Source organism: Bos mutus, chromosome 10 (genome assembly GCF_027580195.1).
Source record: "Bos mutus isolate GX-2022 chromosome 10, NWIPB_WYAK_1.1, whole genome shotgun sequence".
Lineage (NCBI taxonomy): Eukaryota > Metazoa > Chordata > Mammalia > Artiodactyla > Bovidae > Bos > Bos mutus.
This window is the reverse complement of record NC_091626.1, coordinates 10,543,244-10,569,812: the sequence shown is the minus strand read 5'-3', so window position 1 is coordinate 10,569,812 and position 26,569 is coordinate 10,543,244. Positions and strand designations below refer to the sequence as shown.

General features: G+C 43.3%; 1 protein-coding gene across 1 annotated transcript in view; it reads right to left on the bottom strand.

The window, feature by feature from the left end:
- THBS4 (thrombospondin 4) overlaps positions 1–26,569 on the bottom strand; it is a 54,075-nt gene that overhangs the window by 12,633 nt on the left and 14,873 nt on the right. The window contains exons 3-13 of the mRNA XM_070377272.1: positions 14,938–15,185; positions 12,551–12,659; positions 12,084–12,166; positions 11,702–11,753; positions 11,278–11,480; positions 9,477–9,614; positions 7,183–7,251; positions 4,528–4,680; positions 1,385–1,489; positions 700–807; positions 227–386 (exon numbers count right to left, since the gene is read on the bottom strand). Coding sequence (XP_070233373.1) covers positions 227–386; positions 700–807; positions 1,385–1,489; positions 4,528–4,680; positions 7,183–7,251; positions 9,477–9,614; positions 11,278–11,480; positions 11,702–11,753; positions 12,084–12,166; positions 12,551–12,659; positions 14,938–15,185 — 1,428 coding nt within the window. The remainder of the gene's footprint in view (positions 1–226; positions 387–699; positions 808–1,384; positions 1,490–4,527; positions 4,681–7,182; positions 7,252–9,476; positions 9,615–11,277; positions 11,481–11,701; positions 11,754–12,083; positions 12,167–12,550; positions 12,660–14,937; positions 15,186–26,569) is intronic.

Here is a 26,569-nt window from a genome sequence, read left to right as displayed (position 1 = left end):
AGCTTCTGGCAATGATGTTGAGTTCCTGGAGCATGAAGGTTATTAAACATGGGAGAAATAAGTAGACAAAAATAAGTGGACCTGGGGTCCCCCAGGCTCAGGCCATGTAGAACCCCCCAGAGCAGGAAGGCCTTCAGAATCAGCAATTCTGTTCCTGCTCATAAGAGAGAACAAGGAGAAAAGCACAGATAGGTCCCAAGGAAAAGACAACGCGAGGCAAACCCACCGTCCCCATCCATGTCGTCATCACAGGCATCTCCTTTCCCATCCCCATCAGTGTCTTTCTGGTCATTATTCAGCACGTTCCGGCAGTTATCACAGGCATCCCCAAAGATGTCTTTGTCACTGTTCCTCTGGTCCACGTTGTGGGTCAGGACACAGTTATCCTAAAGGGTCCCGAGACCGACATTTACTGAGACCGCCTGTGTGCCTGGTCCTGTGGTGGATGCCAGTCAACCTCCTCCCACCCCACCCCCCTGCTGCTGGCACGAGATGTCAGACCTCAGGCGGTCAAAGCTCCTCAGTTTTGTATTTTAAACATTTTGGAATCTTAGAAGAAAAAGTTACAGTGCTGTGGAAACACAGGCATGGAAATGGACATTTGGGATGATTCATATAAACAGTGAACTTCATGGACTTTCTTCTACCATCTCTGGCACGTGGCCATTCCCAGACCCTCCCAGCAAAGCAGGTGCCTACCTGCTCATTCAGGATCCCGTCTCCATCAGCATCGTCATCACAGGCGTCTCCAATGCCATCCCTGTCTGCATCTTCTTGGCCAGAATTTGGCACATACTTGCAGTTGTCCTAAGTTGGAGAAACACAGCTCAGAGGGACATGTACGTTTGTCTTTTTTTCAGCTTTACTGAGGTATTTTAACTGACAAAATGGCAAGACATTTAAAATGTATAATGTGATAATTTGATACATGTATATATTATGAAGTGATGCCTCCACTGATTTCATTAACATATCTGTCACCTTACATATTTATCCCTACGTTTATTTTGCTGAGAATATGTAAGTTCTACCCTTAGCAAATTTCAAGCATACAGTACAGTGTTAACTACATTAGATCCACAGATCTCATTCACCTCATAATGGACAGTTTGTACCCTTTTACCAACTTCTCCCCATTTCCCCACCCCATCTCCATCTAAATCAAAAACTATTTCTGACCTCAACACACTCTGTACCTATCTGACTTTATTGTCAATGGCTGTTTTGCTACATTTGAGATGCAGCTACTTTAAAAATACATTCTGAATGGAACCCACAGAACCCCTCCCTGATATAAGATGTGGCTCTGGAAAGCCACAGAGCGAGTGTGCATATGTGCTCGCGCGTGTGTCTGCGTGTGTCTTCTCCTGCTCGTCCCCCTCACCTTTTTGCAGTTTCTGGCCGAGCATGGCAGCTCCTCATCAGGGTAACTGTCAATGTCCACATCCTTTCCACAGATGTAGCCATCACCAGCCCAGCCGACCCCACACTGTGAAAAGAAAGCCTGTCAAAAGCCCAGGCGCTGAGCCTGGTGGGAGGCTGGGGCTTACAAGGGCCTCTGCTCCTGTACACAGGCCCAGAGCCAGGAGGCTTTGTGGGGAGGATTTTAAAACTATTAAGCTGTGTTTTGAATATTGTAGTCTAACGGTTCAAAATTCAAAAGATACAAAGGCAGAGTGAAAGCTCCCTCCTGCTCCTGGGCTCATGAATCCAGGCAAACCACTCTTTTGAATACTTCCAGAGACATGCTGGGCAGAGACCAGCAAACACATATTCTTTTCCTTTTTTTTTTGTCCTTTAGCACAACTGGTAGCACACATGTATACTACTCTGCACCTTGAGTTCTAAAAATTTATATTACATCTTGGGACTCTTTCCATATCACTGCATGTAGATTTGTGTCATTCTTTTTAATGGGCACAGATCTATTATACATAAATTGGAATACATGTGCCTTAATTAATTCAACTAGTCCCCTACTGGTGGGTGTCAAGTTGTTAAAACCTTTTTCTATTGCAAACAATGCTGCCACAAAGAATTCTAGTACATTTGTCCTTCTGCACATTTGACAAATTCTAGTACATTTGACCTTCTGGTTTCTTAGTGTGAAATTCCTGGTTCAAAGGGTATTTATTTGTATTAATATTTGTAATTTGGGATTATTGTCAAAACATTCTCCAGTGGAAATAAATGCACGCATCGGGAGAGAGGCTGTTGAGGCACTTTCCTTATCATCCTGGCCCCATATCTCTGTATCTAACGGTCTTCTAGATCAATTTCCACCACACAGGGAACCTTCCAAGGTGCTTAACCTCTGTTCATATCCCCTAACAGGAGAAGGTTCCCACAGGTGCATTGCTGGGTCTGTGCGTTCTCCATTCCTCTGAAAAAGTCTACCCAAGTTCCCTGCCACCACCAGCTGCTGAGGGGAAGCCTTCACTGCTAGTAGAATAGGCATTAAAGTAACAGTTATTCCAGACCAGACTCTAAAGGCATTTTCTCCAGTCCTTACAGTGATGATGCAAGGTCATCAATACCCAATTTTACAAAAGAGTCAACTTAGAGCAGCGAAGTCCCTTCTTGCCCAAGGTCTCAGGGCTGGGACTTGAACTCAAGACTGTCCCAGTTCAATGTCTTCTGCCATATGTATTTGGTTAACATGAGTTCTCCCCTCATATCCATATCCTAGTGGGCCTGGTTAAAAGATAATGATAAACCTAAGAGAAAGGCAATCCTTCCATAAGGGCGTCCGGGGTACGAGGTGGTACCTGGGAGCTCAGCCCAGGAGCAGGATCGGTACCTGAAGGGACAGGCAGAACAGAAGAAGGAACAAGGGACAGGGCGGCCTGGAAAGTGACAAGGAACCAGTGAGGTGGGGAGGGAGGTGGGTAAGAGTCTGGGGAACAGCGTCAGGGCCAAGGGAAGAGAAGCTTGACACTAGTTAACGTTAAATTTCCTGCCCTCATTAATCAAGATGAGGTGATTTAAGACCAGCGACTTCCTAGGCTGCAGCCTGTCTGTTCTCAATCACATGCACCCCTCTTCTGCAACCAGAGACATGGAAGGCAGGGTTCCAAAGACACCCCTCCCGTAACTACCCTTATTTCCGCTCAGTTGTTTCAGTAGGGCCTTTAGAAGGCCTGGAAAGCACAGCCATGGGGGTATCGTCCTTGACTCATTTTAATGAAGAAAAAATTTCCTCTAGGAACAAATACGTTTTTAATGAGCCATTTTCTGACAGATTAAATTATTTTAGTAGTCACTCCAAGTGTATTAATCCTTCACCATCTGTCGCTGTGCCTTATTACAAATTCAAAAACACATTAAGAGCCCCATCACCCACCATCCCAGGGGAGTCGTTAATTTGTTCACAAAAGATGAGGATTTAAACATAGATATATGCTTGCCTCTCAATGGGAATAAACAAGCCCCATTGATAGGAATTAAAGAAATTGTTGGTTTTTTTCTCCCCCTTCAACCCAGCTCGTTCCCTTGTCAGTACCTTGTACAAATTACTTGTACCACTGGAGAGAGGGGATGGTATTATAGTTATTTCTTTACCTTGGTTTTGATTCTCCTCATTCTTCCTATTTGAAAGCCATATGCTCATAGTAGAAAATTTTGAGAACAAAAAGGTAAAGAAGTCTGAGGTATGAAGAAGGGAGAAGTCTCCCAGAATCTATCCTGCTGCTCAGGCTGACTGCTACACCAGACTCTAAGGGGCCTGGCTCCCCGGGGAGGAAGCAGGAATTGAACAGCTGAAGACGGATTATTTAGCCCTGTCTAGAAGCCCCCACTCCTGCCCCAGGACTCCGGGGCTGGGGTTTGGGGGCAGATGGCAGTAACAAGCTCCATTCCTCACCAAGGGCCCACTCTACACCTGAGTGGTGGGAGACCCTCGCGAGGCTGAAGTGCCCTGCCCTCTTCTCCAGCCTCCCCTCCCCAGGCAGTTCCAGGGCCGGGAGCTGCACGGGAAGGAGAGTGAGCACCCACCGAGCTCCTCCTGAGCCTGGCAGAGGCGGGCACAGAGAAGAGCGGGTGCTGTGGAAGGTGGAGGGTTTACTCCCAGGGTTTCTGACAGCAGCTCGCCACCATCTCCCGGAGCGTTAGGCCAGACTTGGAAATTGGACGTCCTCAGGGCGAGGACAATGAGGAAGGGAAGTGTAATCATGTAAACCAGCAGCTTATCGAGGGACTAGTCGAGGGAAGGCGTCTCCCCCGAGCCTTAGGGCTCACCTCCTGGGCCTCCCACAGAGGCTGTATGGGAGCTGGGGCTCCACCACCAGCATGCTCAAGAAAATGGTGCTGACCCACGGCCAAGAGAGTACAAAGGTGGCTGATGGTTAGGTGACTTCAGATTGCTCTCCACAAACTTCAGCTGCCTCTGTTACAGCCACATCCTTCGTTTATTTTGATGGAATTGCTTTCGTTTTTGAGTACTTTTACTCTGAAGCAAGCAGAAACCAGAGAGCGGTGGTGGTTCAAAGGGAAGGGAGAAAACGACAAAGCAAGCAGCAGATGACTTACCACGCACGTCACATCCCCCTGCCTCTCTTCGATGCACTGGGCGTTCACACTGCAAGGGTTCAGTTCTGGATCTCTGCAGTTTCTTTCCATTTTGCATCCCCTCATCTGATCACCGATGTACCCTGGTTTGCAAGGCCCACAGCGATAAGATCCCTGCAAGGAGCAGAGCGAGACGATGCTCGGACCTGGGAGCAAAGGGCCTATGACGGTGTCTGTCTGTACATGGACCTGATGATGCCAGGACGAAGTGAGCCCCACGCCTGCCTCTGTTATGTGCGTGTCTTATAACATCGTGTGAATATTGAGGGAGACACGAGCAGACTAGAAGCCACAGACGGCCACAGAGACATAAGAGAACAGAACCAAAGGCAGAAGAAGGCTGGCTGGGGAGCCGCTTGGTCTTGCCGGCTCCACTGTGGAGGGCAAGGAGGAAAGGGGTGAAAACCTGAACGAAGTCCTGGGAGGTAGAGAGAGAGAATTTACCCTGGGGACAAAGGATATGGTTGGGTTAAAAGGCAAGTTAGAAAAAAATTTTTTATTTATTTTTTAATCAAGTGATGGACAGAGAACTGTTGGTGGCCTAGCATTGAGGATTTTTGATGAGGTGGGCTGGTGTGGAAGAAGCCTGGCAAATGAGCTGTCAGGTCCATTGGGATAGCACTCCCAAGGCAAGCCCAACTTTTTTTTTAAAGACAGCTTTACTGAGAGAGAATTTACATACCATGAAAGACACCCATGTAAAGAATACAATTCAGTGATTTTAGTCATTCACAACTCCCTAATCACTAAGCGTAAAAGATGCTCTCCAGTGATTTTTAAAAATATATTTATTTGGCTGTGCGGGGCCTTAGCTGTGGCATACACGATCTTCAGTTGTGCCACGAGGGATCTAGTTCTCTGACCAGATATAGAACCCAGGCCCTCTGCATTGGGAACACGGAGTCTTAGCCACTGAACCACCAGGGAAGTTCTTTTTTTTTTTTTTTTTTTGCACCGCAGGGCTTGTGGGATCTTAGTTCCCTAACCAGGGATTGAACCTGGGCCCTGGAAGAGACCTAACCCTTGGACTGCCAGGAAATTCCCTCCAGTGATGTTTCTTGGTCTGTTAGCCTCACTGGACCATAGCCTTTGGTCAGTTCTCTGCTTTTCTTTGCTCCTCTGCTCGTCTTCCTTCGCCTACTTGTTCATTTTTGAGGTTCTCTAGAGTTCTACTTTCTAGACAATTCCACTGCCTACTTTTCTTCTCCCAGGGTGGCTTTAGTTATCACCTTCATGTCAGTGTCTCCCAGATCTATTTCTGCAGACTAGCTTTCTCCTGGTAAAAGGCTAAGAAGCAGGAAGTCCCAGTATATTAGCAGGCAGTGTCGTGAATAAAAACGGTTCTGCAGGCAAACTGGACGTCTTACGAGATGTGTGGTCTTCGCCTAATTGTTTAACTTTACTGGGCCCCAGCTCCTTCAGCTGTAAAATGAGAATAATGATAGTGCCTATTGACAGATTGTTGTAAGGATTAAAGTAAATGGCAATATTTATAAAATGCTTTGGCATATAAGGAAACTAGGAAGCTAGAGATTAAAACCTTTCCCAGGAACACACACTAAGTGAGAAGCAGTGATGTTGTTTAGTTGCTCAGTCGTATCCTACTCTTTGTGACCCCACGGACTGTAGCCCACTGGGCTCCTCGGTCCATGGGATTTCTGAGGCAAGAGTATGTGGAGTGGGTTGCTATTTCCTTCTCCAGGGGATCTTCTGACCCAGGGATTGAACCCACATCTCCTTCATTGGCAGGTGGATTCTTTTCTACTGCTGAACCACCAGGGAAGCGAGAAGCAGCGGTAGCTGGAGCCACCAGTTCTTTCCTGACAGTCTACTCTGCTACATCTACCACCTTGAAAGAGTCAACAGGAACTTCCAGAAATAAAGCCCTTTTCCAAAGAGTTAAAATTTAGACCCCTAAGTGTTAAGCAGTTTAATTTAATACAAATGACTTTTGAGAAGTTCTGTAAAAACAATGAATACTATTTGGCAATTGTCACCAGTAAAATGCCTATTCTGGAATACTGAACTATTAATACAAAACTAAGAAGCTCTTCCTATTTAAAAAATATAAGAATGATAATATTTTATTAAATAAACATTCATCCAAAAGCCCAACACTGCAACTTTGAGAGATGGTAAAGAACAAGTTTGGCATTTTGAAAAAGATTATTTTGGACATGCTACTCTTGCTTGTGAGATCTTAGTTCCCGGAGCAGGGACTGAACCTGTGCCCTCAACGCTGAAAGCACAGACTCCTAACCACTGGACTGTCAGGGAATTCCATCATAAAGTTATTCTTATAGAAAAAATTACTTATGCATTACTCTTATAGTAAAAACTTTTTCAGCACAAAACTTTTTATTTTTTGGCCATGCTGCACAGCATGTGAGATCTTAGTTCCTCAACCATGGATTGAACCTGTAACCCCTGCATTGAAAGTGTCGAGTCTTAACCACTGGACCACCGGGGAAGCCCCTCAGCACAAACTTTTATCCTCATTTGCAAATCAAATATATTATGCCCATATGTTCTCTACTGCCTGGGGGTTATGATTTATAGACACACACTTGTTTTAATAACTGGTCATCAATAACAAGAGCCATGAAACATACTTACCAAAGTGTTAATACAGATAGAATTAAGAACACATGCTCCGTTTCGACACTCATCAATATCAGTGCAGACCTAGTGTGGAAGGGTTGAAAGAGACACACTGTTTAAGTAGACAGGCAAATACATTTTGCTTTGTTCTGACATCTTTGGTTGAAGCGACAACATGGACTTTCAGAGTGGCTGGTCATCAGAGCACTGTTTTGGCCATCTCCCTGTGTTTGCTTTGGTCTGAGCTCAACCTAATTCCAAGTGATAGCTGACTCCTTGGTATTTAAAGTTGTTCAGAAACTTAACATGATTAATCTGCTCCACAATTTCAGGAAGGTTCTGCTTTACCCTGCCTGGGACTCATGCACTTCTTCTACCCAAGGACTCCTATCTTTACTCAGTTCTGAAAAATTCTTAGTTCCCCTCTGCTCCTGTTCCTTCTATTCTTTGTAACTACACTTACACAAATACTGGATTTTCTTAATCTCTTTTGACTCTTAACCTCTCATCCCTGTTTTCCATATTTTTCTTTCTCTGTGCTATATTCCAGATGATTTCCTTAGATACACCTTCTAGTCAATAAATCCCCTGCTAGCTGTTTTGCTCATCTATTTTATTTTTGATGTCAGTTATTATATTTTTCACTGAATAAATTTTACTTAGTTATTTTTTCAAACCTGACTATATTTTTTTCCCCACATTGCCCTATCCCTTAACTATGGTATCTACTTTTTCCTTTTTCTCCTTCTGAACTCATTTTAATATCTGTCATATCTCCTCAGGGTAGCTTCTTTATATAAATTACATTTTTGTTTATGAGTATATCCTTAGTGGCCTTGCTTGAGGGTGTCCCACGGGCCCTGAGATTTGGAGTCTCTTCACAAAGTGATATCAGCTAGGGCCCTGGGGATTTTACTGCTTTAAGGCTAATTTTTATGTCAATTTTGGGGCTTGTTTCTGCATTCTATGTGTAACACAGATTCAGATATCATGACTTTATGTTGTACAAGCTTGGAGCTTTGATTTGCTATAGGGAACCATGATTTTCTGTCAACCATGTCCCAAAACAGACATCAAGCTTTCTGTTGATTTGCAGGGGGGTGGCTAGGAAAGTTTTTTCATCTCCTTAATGAGGAGGGTAGCTCTCTGAGGCTTCTGGCTTTCTTCAGGGGTATTAGGTCTTTCCAACAGTATCTGCTATACCCACATAGTGCATGAACCCCAGTTTCCCACTTGGAGGGCCTATACCCATCTTCCATTTCACATGAGCTGCTGTGGCATCAGCTTCCAACTACAGCCCTGACTCTGAGTTCCCACTTTGTTCCTAGAAGCTGCACATTTCCTTATAGTTCTTTTGATATTGGTCATGCATTAAAATTTGTTGTTAAATGTTAGCAAGTTGGCTCCCTTCGACTTGAGTTTCTTCTACCATACTGGAAATCCACTGGAAGGGCTCCTTCCTAGCTTACATAAGGCACCTTCTATTTCTTTTTGTCTGTTTCCTTTGGCTTAGTCTTGACAATTCTGTCTTTACAGAAGAGGAAGTAAAGCTTTAGGTCATTACTCTAATGACTTCTTGCCATCCCTGTGTGTCTAGCTTGGTTCCTTTTTCCAGCCTAAAAAATGATGCCCTCTAGAATTCTTTGATAGGCAGCTAGGAAATAATGAACCTCTGTCCTCTTCAAAGCTAATAATTTCCCTAAGGTAGTAAAATATATTTATAGACCAACCATTTTTAAGGGCTGAATACATCAGAAAGAATTTCACAGTCAGTCAGTTAAATAATGACCAGGATATAGTAGAACATCGAGAAATAAATGGAGACTGTCACAAACTGCTTAAGAGCTTTATGGCAATTTATAGCTGATATAAGAAGAAAGGGGGTTTTCCCCAGGGGATTACGTCTACTCTTGAAATCTTCTCATCTCTAAAACAGCTTCTGATCAGCAACAATGACTCTATAGAAGTGACCTAATTTTCCAAAGCTTTTATTTGTTTCGCCAGTTCTTAAGTTTTTGTGTCACTAATCGTTCAAATGGCTACCAACAAAATAAGCCTGGATCCAGCCACACATCCAGTCTTACTGCCTTCACTGTTTTTCTAAAGATACTCGATGATCCCAGTTGACTAGCTTGCTCCTCACCAGCCTTGATGGACACGTATATTCAGAAATGAGTTGGAAAAACCTGCTAATGTGCCCATAGTGCCTGAGGACGTTCCACACACCCTTATGGAATGGAAAGAGACGGGAACCAACCAAAGGTTTCCTGTTGGCGATTAAAGATCAAAAGACCACCACTTCAGCCCACCTGCTTGTTTGTCTTGGCGAAACTGATCCCAACGCCCTGCATCATGGGCCCCGTGAAGCCCACCGGGCAGGCATCACATCTGAAGCCAGGAGCCAGGTTTACACAGCGCACGCCAGGATAGCAGGGGTGGTACTTACACTAGAGAGAAACAAAAATTCAGTCTGTAGCCACAGGGAGAACACACGCTCAAATGTCCATTGTTCATCTCTTTGCACAAACTTGTGGAATCACTTAACTATCCATTTTTGGGGGGCTGAAATGATCAAAGGCAATAAAGGCTTCCAATTTCATAGTGACTCACAGAATCCCTGACCCACACGGCCTGGAGGATGCCTTGTTGTGAGCTTTGCTATAATATAGAATGAAGCACAGCCGAGTGGAAAGGGTCCTAATGTTCAGCAGCCCACCTTCCAGGGCAAACTCCCTGATATTCTAACTTGGAATTTAAAAATGTCTGGGAGAGAACAGTGCTCCTGGACCATTTGTCAGGTGGCCATTGAGTCCAAAGGCATTATTAAAGCAACTACTCAAAAAGACCTTGAGAAGATCAAGCCAGGGCAGCTGTCATTTCTTCAGTAAGATGTGATTCATCAGGGGCTGTTCCTGACTTTGGACCCTATCAAGCCCATGGCTGTTGCAAGGCTCTCACAGTCTAGGAGATTCATTCTTCTTTTTTTTTTAAACCACTTCAACTAATGTAAAAAACATGACCACTTCCTGCCCTTTCAAAAGAAGGAAAATTCCAGTTCACAGATAAGAACCACATGCAGTTCTGTGAAACACGTGCAGATGCTCTTCCAAAGGAGGGATCACTAGAGATCGTCTTAATTGCTTACTACCTGGGGAGGTAATCGGCTACCACGAGTCTATAGGATGCATGTACATAAGCTAAGCTTCTTCCAGCCTTCCTCTGGCCTGAAAGTGTGAAAGTGTTAGTTGCTCAGTTGTGACCGACTCTTTGCGACCCCATGGACTATAATCTGCCAGGCTCCTCTGTCCATGGGATTCTCCAGGCAAGAATACTGGAGTGGGTGGCCATTCCCTTACCCAGGGGATCTTCCTGACCCAGGGATTGAATCCCGGTCTCCTGCATTGCCGGTAGATTCTTTACCATCTGAGCCACCAGGGAAGCCCTCCTCTGCCCTGATGGAAGGACAGAGGCGCATGCTGGGGGCAGCCTTGCCACCCGCTGTGAACACTGCCTTCCTTGAGACTGGACCAGTGATTGGATAACTATGGTCTTGAAACAATCTCCGTCAGAGGCTTTGCCAGTTGGCCAAACAGCCTGTATTTTCCCTACATGTCTTTCTGGCTCCGTCTCTGGGCACATTTGGTTACTCACAGACTATGGGGCCTCCTCAAAAGGTCTTGTTGGTTTGAGATTCCTCTCACTCCTCCACTGAGGAAGCCTGAAGAAATCAATTGCAACCCCTAAAATATACCCTTACCCAGATGGTTCCCTTTCCACATTCACAAGTGTACAAAAAAATCACAGTAGTCCCAGAGACTGCTTATGAGAATCAGCGATAGAGTCAAAGGCTGAAATCTCAGCATTGCAGCAACACGAACCACCGAGGTGGGAAGCCCAGACAGGAGGTACAATGATGGTGGCCACAACCATAGGTCGCGCCTCCGCCTCCCCACCTCCCATGGGTCTCTGAAGATTCCCGAGGGAGTCGTTTTCATGTGGCCTGGAGGTCAACCCAAGTCAGCCCTCAGTCATCGACCTGGCTTCTCTTCCCATAAGCCATAGGCTGTCCGCGATACAGAGGGAGCCCCCTCTGTCTAGTTGAGTGTTTACCTCATCGACATCGGAACAGACGATCCCATTTCCTGTGTAGCCCTCGGGGCAGGGTCCGCACTGAAAGCCATCTCTGGTGTCGGTGCATCGCACGCCGCGGAAACATGGGTTGGAATCACAGCGGCGCACGGGGGGTGTCGGGGATGCCGCGGGTACCACAGGCATCAGAGTGTTGGGGGTTGGAGACTGAAAGCTGAGAGGACCTAGACAAAAACCATCATCCACAGGTTTCTCAACCACCAAGAAAATAGAGCTGATACAGGATGTGGTTCAGCTCCCCAATGAGTTTCTTTTCCCTTCCCTCCACCTCGGTGCCAAACCTCCACCAACCACAGCCGGTGGAGCCTCACCCACCCAGGCCCTTCAGCAGTCCACATTTGCTTGTCCAACTCCGAAGCATGCCAGTTACTAGAAAAGCACTTACCGCAAGCCTGGCATTCGGCTATGGTGTTTCGCAAAAATGATGTTTCCTTGACCTTTAGAAATGGGAAGGGGGAAAAAAAAAGATGGAAAAGGAGTACCTGATGTATAATCCAGGAATGAAAGAATCCATGAGTGGCAAACTATTAAACAGAACCTAAAGGAATGTTAACACAGCCCTGGGTGGCTCCCATTCGGCCTGGAGCCCTGGACAGCCCCCCATTTTCAGAGCCCTTCCAGCAGAGCCCCAGGGCAGCAGGCTGCACGGGGCCACCTGAGGTCTGGCTCCAGGCCCTTCCCTGCTTCTGCAGGCCTGCAGTTCTATCAGCTCCAACAGAGAGCATCTCTGTTACAGGGCTTTTCTGATGGTCCACCCAGCTTGTTACCTGCTGTCTCAGAAGATCCTTCACCTCTCCCAGTAGTTGGTTTAGTTGTGACATCTGCCCCAAGAACTGCCGATTAAAGTCTCCTGTAGGAACAGTGGAAGGAAAGGAGCATCAGAAAGTGACAGCTATTTCTACAGTGACTCAAAAACAAATGATTTCCCAGAGAATTATCATGATGAAAAACTCAGGGTATGAGAATTTAACATGGGGTAAAATTCATCTAATTTGCCTAAAAAATAATGATAATGATGCCGCTGCTCTAGTTAGTCCAAATTCCTATGAGTTATACAGACACAAGTGCAATGAAGATACCTCTTGCCCTGGACTTTGGCACAAAAGCCTGATTTCTGTAGACACACCCTACAGGACTGCCCTGCTGACAGCCCACCCTTCGGGGATAGGACCCAGCCCATCACGGGCCTGGGGGTTTATTGATGGAAGTGAGCAAACGGCCTGAGAATACACACCTGTGTTTGTGGTGGCCAGTGGCTCGCTCTGCTGCAGGAAGCAGTCTTGCAGGCTGGCCACCTGGATCAGCGAGCCTCTCACCACCAGCTTCAGCTCTTCCAAAGAGTCCTGGAAGAAATTGGATTCATACCACACATTGCTGGTGCCATTCAAAAGCCAGTGGGCATGCAGACTCACACAATTTTCATAAGACAGTAGGCCTGAATACTTGGACTCTGACATCTTACATAATTTTGTGGGTTTGCATTTTTTCCTGACACCCGCGAGCCCTGCCCTTCTGACTGAAGCAAATACGGAAGCAGCCAGCAGCTTAGGAGAGTGCTGGCATCCAGGGTGATCTTGATGAGAGAGTTCATCAAGGTGACTTGGAGAAAAGAAAAGAAAAGAAAAGAAAAGGCCCTTTTCCTTCATGGTAAACAAGTTCTTTTGTGGTAGGAGCCTCTTTAAAAGAATTGTCTGTTTATGGAGTTTAGACTGCAATGAATAAGACATTGATCCGAATTTTAAACACTATTATTTTTAGGATGTCTTGGCTCCAGGTTTTAGCAAAGTCTCTGGTTTCCTTGGATTATGAGAAAGAATACACAGTATAGTCTATGATGTATATTTCTGTACATTTTCATGTATTTTCACATTACTGGATGATAACAATCATTCATTGTTAGTCATCAAGTTAATATTCTCACCCCTTAATTTTGTAGCTTTTACCTGTACCCATTATTTTATACACAGATGATAGAAAATGTTTATGTTAACTGCTGATGTAAGATCTTCATCCTTATTTTAGACATGAGCGCACTGAGGATTTTCAGAGGGACTCTGCTTTTCAATTTAGTTAAGATGTATGCAACACATTTTATGTAACAGATATTGTGTTGGAACCAGACCATAAGCTCTATGGAGGCCATGACTGTTTTGCCAACTACGGGATACCTAATGCCCAGAATGCACATATTGACTGACTGAGTAAATGAGAAGATGAATATGAAGATAGAGCACTGTGGTCCTTGCTGACAATCTAAGGAAGTAGAATTTTTTGGGAAAAAAAAATCCAAAAAATTCCATCTATTTCTGATGGAATTTTAGAAATTGATTTATTTGGTGGTGGATACTAATTTCTGAAATAGAAACATAATTTCTGACTGTCATTCTGACTATCTGGGCTACTTTGGGGATTCAGAAATAAAATTTAGCATATCTCTTCATTAATTTTTTTCTCTTTCTATAAATCTACACTATATATATATATATCTTTCTCTCTCTCCAAACCTAGATTTTAGTCTTGAAATTTCTGTTTAAAAATGCTCTCTATATTTTAAGCACAAATTCTAGTATCTGATTCACAGTTTTTATATCAGTATCTAAAGTTTCTCAGCATTCCTAGTTATAACCAAAATTGCTGTTCATAACCTGCTTCTTTGTACAAAGGGCTCAGAACACCTTGGTACTGGGTTGGCCAAAAAGCTCGTTCAGATTTTTCCCATAATATTGTGCAGAAAAACGCAAATCAACTTTTTGGCCAACACTATACAAGCATATATAAATTAGTTAAAGCACATATAATGAAGTAATGAAACAGAAATGGAAAATTGTGATTGTGATAAATAAGACAACAACAATATGGGCCACAGTGGATGAACATGGTTATTGATTTTGGTACTGACTTCCATATCAGATGAAATTCAGAAACTATAACCAGTTACAGTAATAATTAGAAAAGACAAAGAATACTAATTATTTATAGGAAATGGAGTATTACCTATAAATAGCAAAATTATATTTTGTTTTTTAGCAAAATTATACAGGAAATATATGTGGCAATTTCTACAGTAGGTGCAATGACATAATGTAAAAAATACCATCAACATGGCATAAAACAGAAGACAGAAGTGATGTGATATGTAAGGTCTCATGGAAGTAAGTTGGCAATAAGGTTCTTTTTGTTAGGGATGCTGTAGTAAGACCTATGGAAAATGTTGTTCATGGTGCTTGGCAAGTTTCAATCATTCTTTTTTACTTCTATTAAAAAATTATAATTTTATGAAAGATTAAAAATAGATCATCTTACTGCCCTAAGATAGTTTAAAAGTTTTTGCTATTCCTTTTCTACTTTATAATTATATGCCCAAAGTCTCCACTTATCTAAAGGAGTAGCTATCAATTTTGACTTTACATTAGAATCAGTATATTTAAAAGGACTGATGCCTAGGCACCACCTCCATAGACTCTGATTTGTCTGGACTGTGGGCCATCTAGCAGTTGGTTTTTAAATGCAGTAAGTGATTCTAATATGCAGTCAGAATTAGATCCATTCTTGACCTCAGCCCACTCATCTGCATTCTCAGAAACCATCTTTCCACTGTGGAGATGGTCTGTGGGTTCTTACGTGTGCCTTCCTCTGGAAAGTCCTCAGTTCCACAGCCTCGGGACTCTGGGCGAGGCCGGAAAAGGCTCTGGGGAGGTTGTGGATGGAGTCCACGCGGGTGCAGTCCAGGAACAGCTCCACGGAGCCGGCCCCCCGGTGGAGGTTGGTCAGTCTCAGCAGCAGCCTGTGCCTCCTGCCGTCAGCCAGCTGCAGGTTGTTGAAAACCACCAGGTGAATCCTCCCGTCGTTCTTCAGGTAACGGAGGATGGCTGGAACCAAGCACGGACCAATGAATGGCGAGAGAAGCGAAGAGGGGCTGACTCTGTGCCGAACAGCCTCCAGGTGACAATGACAAGGCCAGGTTAGCAGAAAGATGCAAGCAAGTCAGAACCATAAATGTTCAATGTTTTGTGTGCACTGGCCACCCACTGTTGCTGGGGATGTTTTGTGCTCATGAAAAGAGACGATAAGTAGTAAATTTGAAAACAATATAATTTCAGTTAATGATGAGCACACTGAACAAGCAGAACACATTGAAAGTCAACTCACATCCGAGTAAGCTCCTGAGGGCATGAATTCATTAATTCACCAACGTTTCCTGAGCACTACTATGGGGCTGCCCTTCGTTGTTTTAAACACTTATATTCTATTCATTGCAACCCTACGAAACTGGAATTGACTACAGGTGAGGAAAGTGAAGCTCAGATAAGTGAAGTAACTTGCTCAAGGATATAGTAAGTGACAGGACTAGAATTTAAAGCCGAGTGTGGTTTATTCCATGGCTAAAGAATGCTAGGCCTGGATGGGGTTTTGTAAGCATATGTTGAATCAGGTGTAATCTGTTGTATTATCCCTCAGTAGAACCTATTTTCAAATTTTAACAATGCTCAGTTAGAAAACCAAAGGTATCCATGGATGCAAAAGAAAGATTCCATAGGAGAGCCACCGCCTTACATAAAAAGATATTCTCAGTATTATGTGGAGGTCAATATAGGTTCGCTCCAAAAAAACATATGTATGTATGTACATATAGTATACACACAGATACAGAAAATTAGAAGAACATATTTGTATGGTCATTTCTGGGTGCTTGGCGATATATGTTTCTTTTTTCTTCATTTTCATTGTCTGATCTTTCTATACAAGAAACTTATGCATTATTTATATAATTCAAAAAAGTAAAAAAAAAAAAAAAGAATTCCACATGTAAACCCAGAGTGTGCTACAATCAATGTGTATGATTCATAGCAAGCAACTGAGACCATCTCTCTTCGGGTGCCTCTTCTGTGAAGTGTAAATGCCAACTTGGTGCTGCCCAGATAGGAATACCCATTTATGCTGCAGTATTGCCAGAGAAAATAATCACCACTATGAAATTTAAGGGTGTTTTTGAAGACTTCCTCCAAATACATTCGACTTTCTAGGTCGATTTCCCCACCCTTCTAGAATCTGACTAGATTTGCTTTTCCATTTGACCATGGCTGGAGTGGGAGTTGGCAGTTGGCATCTGGGTCCGTGGTATAGAAAGAAACGAGGAGGAGTCAGGAGATCTTCCCTCGTGCCCATGGGACCACCACCACTTGCTTACTGAGAGAGAAGGATTGGTGAGACCTGGCAGGACAGACTGCCTAGAAGGCCTTTCTATGACTATAGGGCAACACTATGCTTCCTGAAGCAAAGTATTGGTAAGACTTAAATGTGGAATGAGGAGAAAGAAAATAGATGTGGGTAGACTTCTTGAGGTATTTTAAATACGGGATACAACAGTATTTTTACCCCCTTTTTTAAAATATTGTTGAGAATTTATAATAGTAACAGCATGGCTTGAAATTTGAGGCATAAAGTACACAAAAGAGGGGGTAAATTGAGCCCAAACATATGCACTAATTCAATATTTTAAAACCTCCATTCCTTTACTTTTGAAATAGTTTTGTAAATCCCCAGCATTTTTACAGGCCAATGAAAATACTACTCAGACCACAAGACCTCAACCTAGTCACAGACACATACATACACTCAGGATCTCCTTATTTTCCTTTCGGCCACAACCTCTGTTCCTCATATTAACAGTTTAAGAGGATACATAGAGAAGCTTAAAACAAATAGTCGTGGTTTTTCTCCCCCAGCTGAGATTTCTGGTGGAATTCAAAGGAGACATATTTTAGTGGACCTCTTGCCGGCTTTTAGCAGGCCTTCCAGGCCATGTGGGTCATGATTTATTTTCATAACTGAATCGCTAAGTTTAGTTTTATAAATACTACCTAATGGAGTAATTTCCACCTAACAGGTGCTCATTAAATGTTGTGAATATGAAATTTCAATGAATAATTAGATGACTGCATTGAAAGCTCTTCACATATAAATTGAAAAGTTTAGCAAGTGGCAATTTAACATCTACTGCAGACAGCCAAACCTGCTATTGTGTTCACGCTGTCATTTAAGGGCATTCCACACTTCTGCCTTGCTTTGCATTGCACTGCAACACTGAAATAGGTTCCTCCCGCTCCCAGATCTTGCGACAAGAGCAAGAGGGGAGAAAAAAAAAGGAAAAGAATTATGGAAACTTCCATCTTCGCAAGGTCTGTTAGCAGAAAAATTATCAAGGGCTTCGACATTTACTACGCTTCACACTTGATCCAATAATTCTCATTTTGCTTATGGCTTTCATTTTTCTTTTTTATTGCAAGTTCCTTACTTCAGTGCTTCTATACTTATTTTAGCTTCAGAGCTGTAACATTACCCAGAGGGTCAACAGGCACCTGCTCAGAAAACACATTTCCCCACCAGTCATACTGAGCCTAGAAGCAGACTCAACAAGCCAGGAGTCCGCGGCCTGGGACGCTCCCTGAGCTTCTTCAGAAGCAGCACCGTCAGAAGTGAGAGAACAGACCCAGTTCCCATCTTCTCTCTCTGTCCCCCTTACCACTGTTCACCTCACCCAATCTTAGCCCGCTCCCTGCCACACATACACACACAGGGGAGCAGAACTGAGGGGAGAATCCTAGTCAGCCAGCAGGACATCACTTTGCCTCCAGAAGGAATGAAAAGTCAGGCCCGGGAGCTGGAAGGAGCAGTCTTCTTTCGGCTCCATCCCACCCCTGCCCCTCAGCACCCCAGGGAGCACTGCACTTAGGAAAACAGCCGTCACTGGGGACAGCTCTGCTTCTTGTCACTGGGGACAGCTCTGCTTCTTCAGCTAAGGCACATTCCGTTCTGCTTGTTTCTCACGGAAACAAGTTGACCTGGTGATTTCAACCTGCTTCTCTCTCAGGATGAGCACCAAGAACCCATCTGATTAGAACGAAAGGCTGCAGGTCTTCAAACACATTTCTGTCTCTACGCTGTTCCATCTCTGGGTTTCTCTGCCAGATTCCTGACTCATCTTCCTGTTCAGGGTCTTTTCCTGTGCAGGTTTTCTGGGCGGACAGCTTGAGATGTCTACACGACTGTTCTGATCAAACGACTGCCTTCTCAGTGCAACACACAAGCGAGCCAATGGAATCCTTCACTAGCTCCCTAGTGGTTCCCAATTAATGTGTAACTTATCCCAGGACTGGCCTAACCTTCTAGCCACCTTCCATTCTGCTGATCACTGCCAAGCTGGACAACCTGTTTTAACAACCGGTTTTCATGCCTCTCTAACTTTCTCCAGCCTCTCTCATCCTTTTCTTTCTGTGCAGAGTGTTCTCTTTTCCATCCCTCTCCTTCCTGCTCCATCACTGCTACAAATCGAAAGCCAAGATACAGCTCAAATGCACCTGACTCCCTCTAGTCCTCCATCTTCACCATGACTGGAAGTTATCTGCCTCATTCATATTCCCTTCAGAGAAGGCAAAGACAGCCCACTCCAGTACTCTTGCCTGGAAAATCCCACGGACGGAGGAGCCTGGTAGGCTACAGTGCATGGGGTCGAGAAGAGTCGGACATGACTGAGCGACTTCACTTTCACTTTTCACTTTCATGCATTGGAGAAGGAAATGGCAACCCACTCCAGTGTTCTTGCCTGGAGAATCCCAGGGATGGGGGAGCCTGGTGGGCTGCAGTCTATGGGGTCGCACAGAGTTGGACTGACTGAAGCGACTTAGTAGCAGCAGCAGCAGCAGCAGCAGCATATTCCCTTAGCACTTTCTCAGTGCTTTGCTAGGTGTACTTTTCCAGCCAAAACTCAGATACTTTAATCCCTGTGTGACCCTGGGCCTGAAGAGTCCAGTTTTTAAACTAATAAAAGGAGTTAATAAAAGCTGTCCTTCCTACTTCATGTTCTGTTCAGTGGTGGTCAAATAAGAAAATGCAAAACTATCGGCTGCTATACACATGTAGGTAGTAGTATATTTGTTTATTATCTTCTCTACTAGAGCATAAACTCTTGGGACAAGGAGTCTATTTCTTACTAATTTTCCCATACACCACAGCATCTGAGAACACCAAATACAACTGTTTGTTGAATGAAAAATAGATTCTTGAGTATAGAGTATTCTTGTGTTTACTCTGACTTTTTAAAACCCACAGTCTTTAAAAAAAAAAGAGCAGTTTCTATTGGTTTACTTATATAAATCCTTCCCTTCTAAACTTAGCATCTTTGTGTACTTGAGAATCTGGAGCCTGATTTTATGGCTACATTTCCATGTCCGGGTACTAGCCTAACAGAGGAACCATGTAACCTCGCCTGATTAAATGCCATCGCAGTGACTGGCAGGAGATGAAGCAGCAAACGCAAGCAATGAAGATTTGAAATATTGCTATCAACTTGAGAAAGAATTTTCAAAAGGTGCTTTTTGAAAAGTGGATGGACATGGTAGTCAAAAATATTATGATGTGTTGAATGTCAAGGCTATGAAGCAGGATGCCAGCTTTAAAGAACTGGAAACGATAATATTTTGTCTGCTTGGGCTAAGGAGTTCAGAGTGACGTGGCCTGCCCAGGCAGCAAACTCGGCAAGGTAGTCCGGGGCCTTCTGCTTTGCTTGGCAAATGGCTTTGCTCTTTGGCACTTTTAAAGATATGATGAAAGCCGCTGCTGTCAACCTTTCCTCTTCTTCTTAAATAATTGTATATTAAAAGAGCCTTCTTGTCATTAATGTCTCTTGTGATGGATGTTCTTGTTTGCCTTGACTCATTTGTCTTTATGCCCTACACACTGGATCTTTGTAACTTTACTGCTTTGGAAATACATATAAAAGGAAAACCATCAAATTGCTTTTCCTGAAAGTACTGTGGGGTGACTCCCAGGTGTGATAAATGCAGTATGTGTGTTTGGAATTTTTTTTTATAGCAGTTTCAACCAATGTAAAGCTTACAGAATCCACACGAAGCAAAGAAACCAGCCAGTGAAAGGAAGCACAGCAAGTATAATGAACTTCTGCAGAGGGCTCTATGCTTGGATAAGTTATGAGGCATCACTACACATCTACCTGGTAGGGGAGAAAGTTGTAAGTGTGCACAGAATCCCAAGGTCACCTTAGAGGAGACAGTTGTTAAGTGTGCACAGAATCTCAGGGTGACCTTAGAGGAGACAGTTTTAAGTGTGCACAGAATCCTAAGGTCACCTTAGAGGAGAAAATTACAAAGCAACTTTGATGCCCATGGAACTCTCTCTAGCCTTAGCAGAGCCACAGAATATTAGCATTATAAGTCATCCAGCTTAATATCTCACTCCACAAATCCCTTCAATAAAAATGTAGCCTCTACCAGCACATTTCCAGTAACAAAGAACTCATTACTTTGCAGAAAAACCCATTTCACTTTTGGAGTGCTCCCCAAGATTTTCCTAATTCAGAGCCAATATCTGTTTCCTCTGCCCTCCACTAGTGTGTCCTAATTTTACTCTTCAGGACTATAGACAGATTTAATCTTATCCTCAATCGAAGTGATATTCTTCAAATATTTTTAAGGCAACTTTCATCTCTCTCGTGTCTTTTGTTTGGCTCCTTGATTTCTCCATTTCCTTTAACTTTTTGACTTGTGATGTGGTATTAAAAAAAAAAAAAACACAGGACACAGAAAGGTGCCAGTTTAGTGACTCTCTTCAAAGTAATCTCTGACTTGACAATGTCCCTATGAAATGTGCTCACAACCAGACAGCGTATGCTAGATGTGGCCCGATAATTACGAATCCAGGGGGACTACTAGCTTCCACAAATCTGGTCCCATCTACATATTAATGTACAATTAATAGAGGAAAACAATAGAAAGGCAATGACCAGAGATCTCTTCAAGAAAATTAGTTTTACCAAGGGAACATTTCATGTAAAGATGGGCACAATAAAGGACAGAAATTGTATGAACCAAACAGAAGCAGAAGATATTAAAAAGAGGTGGCAAGAACACACAGAAGATCTATACAAAAAAGATCTTCATGATCCAGATAACCACGATGGTGTGATCACTCACCTAGATCCAGGCATGCTGGAATGCAAAGTCAAGTGGGCCTTAGGAAGCATCACTACAAACAAAGCTAGTGGAGGTGATGGAATTCCAGTTGAGCTATTCCAAATCCTGAAAAGATGATGCTGTGAAAGTGCTGCACTCAATATGCCAGCAAATTTGGAAAACTCAGCAGTGGCCACAGGACTGGAAAAGGTCACTTTTCATTCCAATCCCAAAGAAAGGCAATGCCAAAGAATGCTCAAACTACCACTCAACTTCAATCATCTCACATGCTAGCAAAGTAATGCTCAAAATTCTCCAAGTCAGGCTTCAACAGTATGTGAACCATGAACTTCCAGATGTTCAAGCTGGATTTAGAAAAGGCAGAGGAACCACTCTATGATACAGAGTGAAGTAAGCCAGAAAGTAAGCCAGAAAGAAAAACACCAATACAGTATACTAATGCATATATATGGAATTTAGAAAGACGGTAACGATAACCCCGTATGTGAGACAGCAAAAGAGACACATATGTATAGAACAGTATTTTGGACTCTGTGGGAGAGGGCGAGGGTGGGATGATTTGGGAGAATGGCATTGAAACATGTATAATATCATGTGTGAAACGAATCGCCAAAAAATAAAATAAAATAAAAATATTATTCTCAAAAAAAAAAATTGCCAACATCCGTTGGATCATCAAAAAAGCAAGAGAGTTCCAGAAAAACATCAACTTCTGCTTTATTGACTATGCCAAAGCCTTTGACTGTGTGGATCACAACAAACTGTGGAAAATTCTTCAAGATATGGGAATACCAGACCACCTTACCTGCCTCCTGAGAAATCTGTATGCAGGTCAGGAAGCAACAGTTAGAACTGGACATGGAACAACAGACTTATTCCAAATCGGGAAAGGAGAACATCAAGATTGTATATTGTCACCTTGCTATTTAACTTATATTCAGAGTATATCATGTCAAATGCCAGGCTGGAGGAAGCACAAGCTGGAATTAAGATTGTGGGGAGAAATATCAATAACCTCAGATATGCAGGTGACACCACCCTTACGGCAGAAAGTGAAGAGGAACTAAAAAGCCTCTTGAAAGTGAAAGAGGAGAGTGAAAAAGTTGGCTTAAAACTCAACATTCAGAAAACTCAGATCATGACATCTGGTCCCATCACTTCATGGCAGATAGATGGGGAAACAGTGGAAACAGTGAGAGACTTTGTTTTCTTGGGCTCCAAAATCACTGCAGATGGTGACTGCAGCCATGAAATTAGAAGACGCTTGCTCCTTGGAAGAAAAGCTATGACAAACCTAGACGGCATGTTAAAAAGGAGAGACGTTACTTTGCCAACAAAGATCTGTCTAGTCAAAGCTATGGTTTTTCCAGTAGTCATGTATGGATGTGAGAGTTGGAGTATAAAGAAAGCTGACTGCTGAAGAATTGATACTTTTGAATTGTGGTGTTGGAGAAGACTCTTGAGAGTCCCTTGGACTGCAAGGAGATCCAACCAGTCCATCCTAAAGGAAATCAGTCCTGAATATTCATTGGAAGGACTGATGCTGAAGCTGAAACTCCAATACTTTGGCCACCTGATGCAAAGAACTGACTCACTGGAAAAGACCCTGATGCTGGTAAAGATCGAAGGCAGGAGGAGAAGGGGACGTCAGAGGATGAGATGGTTGAATGGCATCACCAGTGTGGTGGACATGAGTTTGAGCAAGCTCCAGAAGTTGGTGACAGACAGGGAGGCCTGGTGTACTGTAGTCCGCGGGGTTGCAAAGAGTTGGACACGACTGAGGGACTGAACTGAACTGACTGAACTGAAAATTTAAGAAACTTTTTAATAAGTTGCATCACCTTATCTGTTTATTCATTCAGCAAACATTTTTGAGCAACTATAAGTGCCAGGCACTGAGCTCAACACTGGGCGGTTCTTAACACTGTTGATTAGAATGCTTAGGGTGTTGTTGTCATTGTTGTTGTTGAGTCGCTCAGTCATGTCCGACTCTTTGCGACCCCATGGACTGCAGCACGCCAGGCTTCTGTGTCCTTCACTATCTCCCAGAGTTTGTTCAAACTCATGTGCCATTGGTGATGCCATCCAACCATCCCATCCTCTGTCTCTGTCTTCTCCTCCTGCCTTCAATCTCCTAGCATCAGGTTATTTTCCAATGAGTTGGCTCTGCATCAGGTGGCCAAAGTATCAGGGTTTCAGCTTCAGCACCAGTCCTTCCAATAACTATTCAGGACGGATTTCCTGTCCAACTCTCACATCCATACATGACTACTAGAGAAATCATAGCTTTGACTAGATGGACCTTTGTCAGCAATGTGATATCTCTGCTTCTTAATATGCTGTCTAAGTTTGTCATAGTTTTTCCTCCAAGGAGCAAGCATTTTTTTAATTTCATGGCTGCAGTCACCATCTGCAGTGATTTTGGAGCCCAAGAAAATAAAAGTCTCTCACTGTTTCCATTGTTTCCCCATCTATTTGCCATGAAGTATGGGACTAGATACCACGATCTTAGTTTTTGGGTCTCCCACAACCTGTGTATCTGCAATTTACTTTTCAGTACTAGAGAAAGGATTTACATTTATTATTGTTAAATTTCATCTGATTGTGGCTTGTTGAGTCAGCTTGGTAAGACTTTGGAAATCTTGATGATGGCATCCTATATGTTCAACTGTCTTTTCCAGTTTTGTGCCAATTGCAAACATTATAAAATATTGTCTGTGTTTTCACCCAAGTCACTGATTCATTGAAAAGTTCAATGCTGAAAACAAAGCCTTGTCAGAAAACACTACATACTTTGCTACAAGGCAACTTACCAACCCCCAATAGTACTATTTACCTAGCTCATTCTTTTTTTACATTATTCAGAAAGGTATAGTAAGTGACTTCATAAAATTGATTAAAAAGTCTAGGACTTAGTTTTAGTAAATCTATCTGCCTTCAAATAACCCTAGCTTTCTTTCCCAGGAAATCCCCAAAGGAATGAATAATAATACAACCCTCTGGGAGTTTGTCTGAAAGTTCAAGAAAATTCTTTGCACTTTCTGCATATGACCACTTTAAAACTAAGCTCATTCAATGGTGCCTAGTAAGAATGTAGAGAAAGTTAAAAGGGAAAATGAGCACTGAACCTTCAGTACAGCCTTGCTTCACTGGAATGGCTCCATAAAGAAATAGTATTGTAAGTGTCTCATTTTTCCCCTTCAGTATTTCGTTCAGAATTCTAACTATTTTTTTTGGCTTTACAACATGGTTTTCAAGATCTTAGTTCCCTGGCCAGGGACTAAACCTGGGCCCTTGGTAGGGAATGCTCAGACTCCTAACCACTGGATTGACAAGGAATTCCAAAATTCTAACTTTTAAACTCTTTCATCTCTTTCAAATTTTATCTCTCATTAGCCTGCAGGCTTCAGAACAACCACTCTGAACTATCTGACTTCTCCTATCGCAGGTTGAGGAGCTCGGCTGGCTCTGTCCAGTCATTACCACCAGTTCTTAGAGCTCCCTTCATTTCCACAGCACCAAGCTGTGTTTCTGTGACTGTCAAATTTAGGCTGAAGAAGCAGTCTTCATGCTTTTTCTGAGAGGTGAGGCTTTCGCTAAGGCAAGCCAAGAGTTCACCAACTCATCAGTTTTGGAAGACAGTTTCTTAAATAGTAGAGAGATGTCTCTGTCTGTCTATCTATCTAATATAGGAATCTGAAATTTTTATTGAGCTTCACAGCCTAAAAAAGTTATTATACTTTATATAAGTCAGTTTCTGCAATCACCCTGAAAGGTAGCTATTATCACCCTCGCTTTAGAGATAGTAAATTGAGGTTAAGAGTGATTCAGAGATGTTTTCATGGTGACACAGTTAAGACTTTCAACTGTGTCTCAAACTCAGGATACTACCTGCAAAGTTGTCTCTATGCCAGATTCAAGAAAATCAATCATATCTTCTACCCAGCCCCGGTGGTTTCTACAGAATGCTCATTTCTATCAAGATTATATCACCTGTGTTACCAATAATCTGATAGATCATTTCTATCAGAAACACTACCTGCATTTCTTTTAAATCTTTATCCAAACGGTCTTCAACACTCATTCACTCAAAAGCAATTCTGAGCCAGACCTACTAAGTGACAGACACTGGATACATCTAGAATTTCCACAACAGTGAACGTTTTTCTTAGCAAAGCTACTCTTCTCAGCCTCCATTTATTCTACTCAGTCTCTTCATGAGACACTTCCACGTACAGGGCACTGAGCTATGTGCTGCAGCAGACAGGGGAGTTAAGGGATGCTCGGTCCCTGCCTTAAGGGGGCTTATAACCAGCGGGAGAAAAGGCATATAAGTCATTCAAATCCAAGGCAAATTAAGAGTTGTGGAGGTGCGAAGTTATAAGGAAAGGTGTCAGGAGGAATTTGAGATGTGCCTTGCATGTGGAAAATTTCAGTATCTGGAGATGGTGCAGGGCAGGCAACGGGGGCAGCAGAGGGCAAGAGCAAAAGCACAGAAAAGGAGAGACAGCACGCGTGGGTCCAGGGAACCACAGTTAAATCCATCCCATGGAAACATGAGCTGCATGGATGGCTGGAAGGACGGATAAACTGGAAAGGCTGGTTGGGAGTCAGGCAGCGGAAAGCCCTGAATGCCCAGCAGGGATGTGTGTATCTTACTCAGTTTGGGATGGGAAGTCACTCTAGGTCTCTGGGGTCAGATATAACTAGATCCAAGCTATGCCTTGTGAACACTAATGAGGCAGCTATGAGAAGATGACTTGGAAAGTGAGAAACAGAGAGTTCAGTTCAGTTGTTTAGTTGGGTCCGACTCTTTGTGACCCCTTGAACTGCATCACGCCAGGCTTCCCTGTCTATCACCAACTCCCGAACCTTGCTCAAACTCGTGTCCACTGAATCGGTGATGCCGTCCAACCATCTCATCCTCTGTGGTCTCCTTCTCCTCCTGCCTTCAATCTTTCCCAGCATCAGGGTCTTATCCAGTGACTCAGTTCTTTGCATCAGGTGGCCAAAGTATTGGAGTTTCGCTTCAGCATCAGTCCTTCCAATAAAATTTCCTTTAGAAATCAGACTTGTTTGATCTCCTTGCCGTCCAAGGGACTCTCAAGAGTCTTCTTCAACACCACAGTTCAAAATCATCAGTTCTTTGGTGCTCAACTTTCTTTATGGTCCAACTCTTACACCTATAAATGACTACTGAAAAAAAACATAGCTTTGACTAGATGGACCTTTGTCAGCAATGTGATGTCTCTGCTTCTTAATCT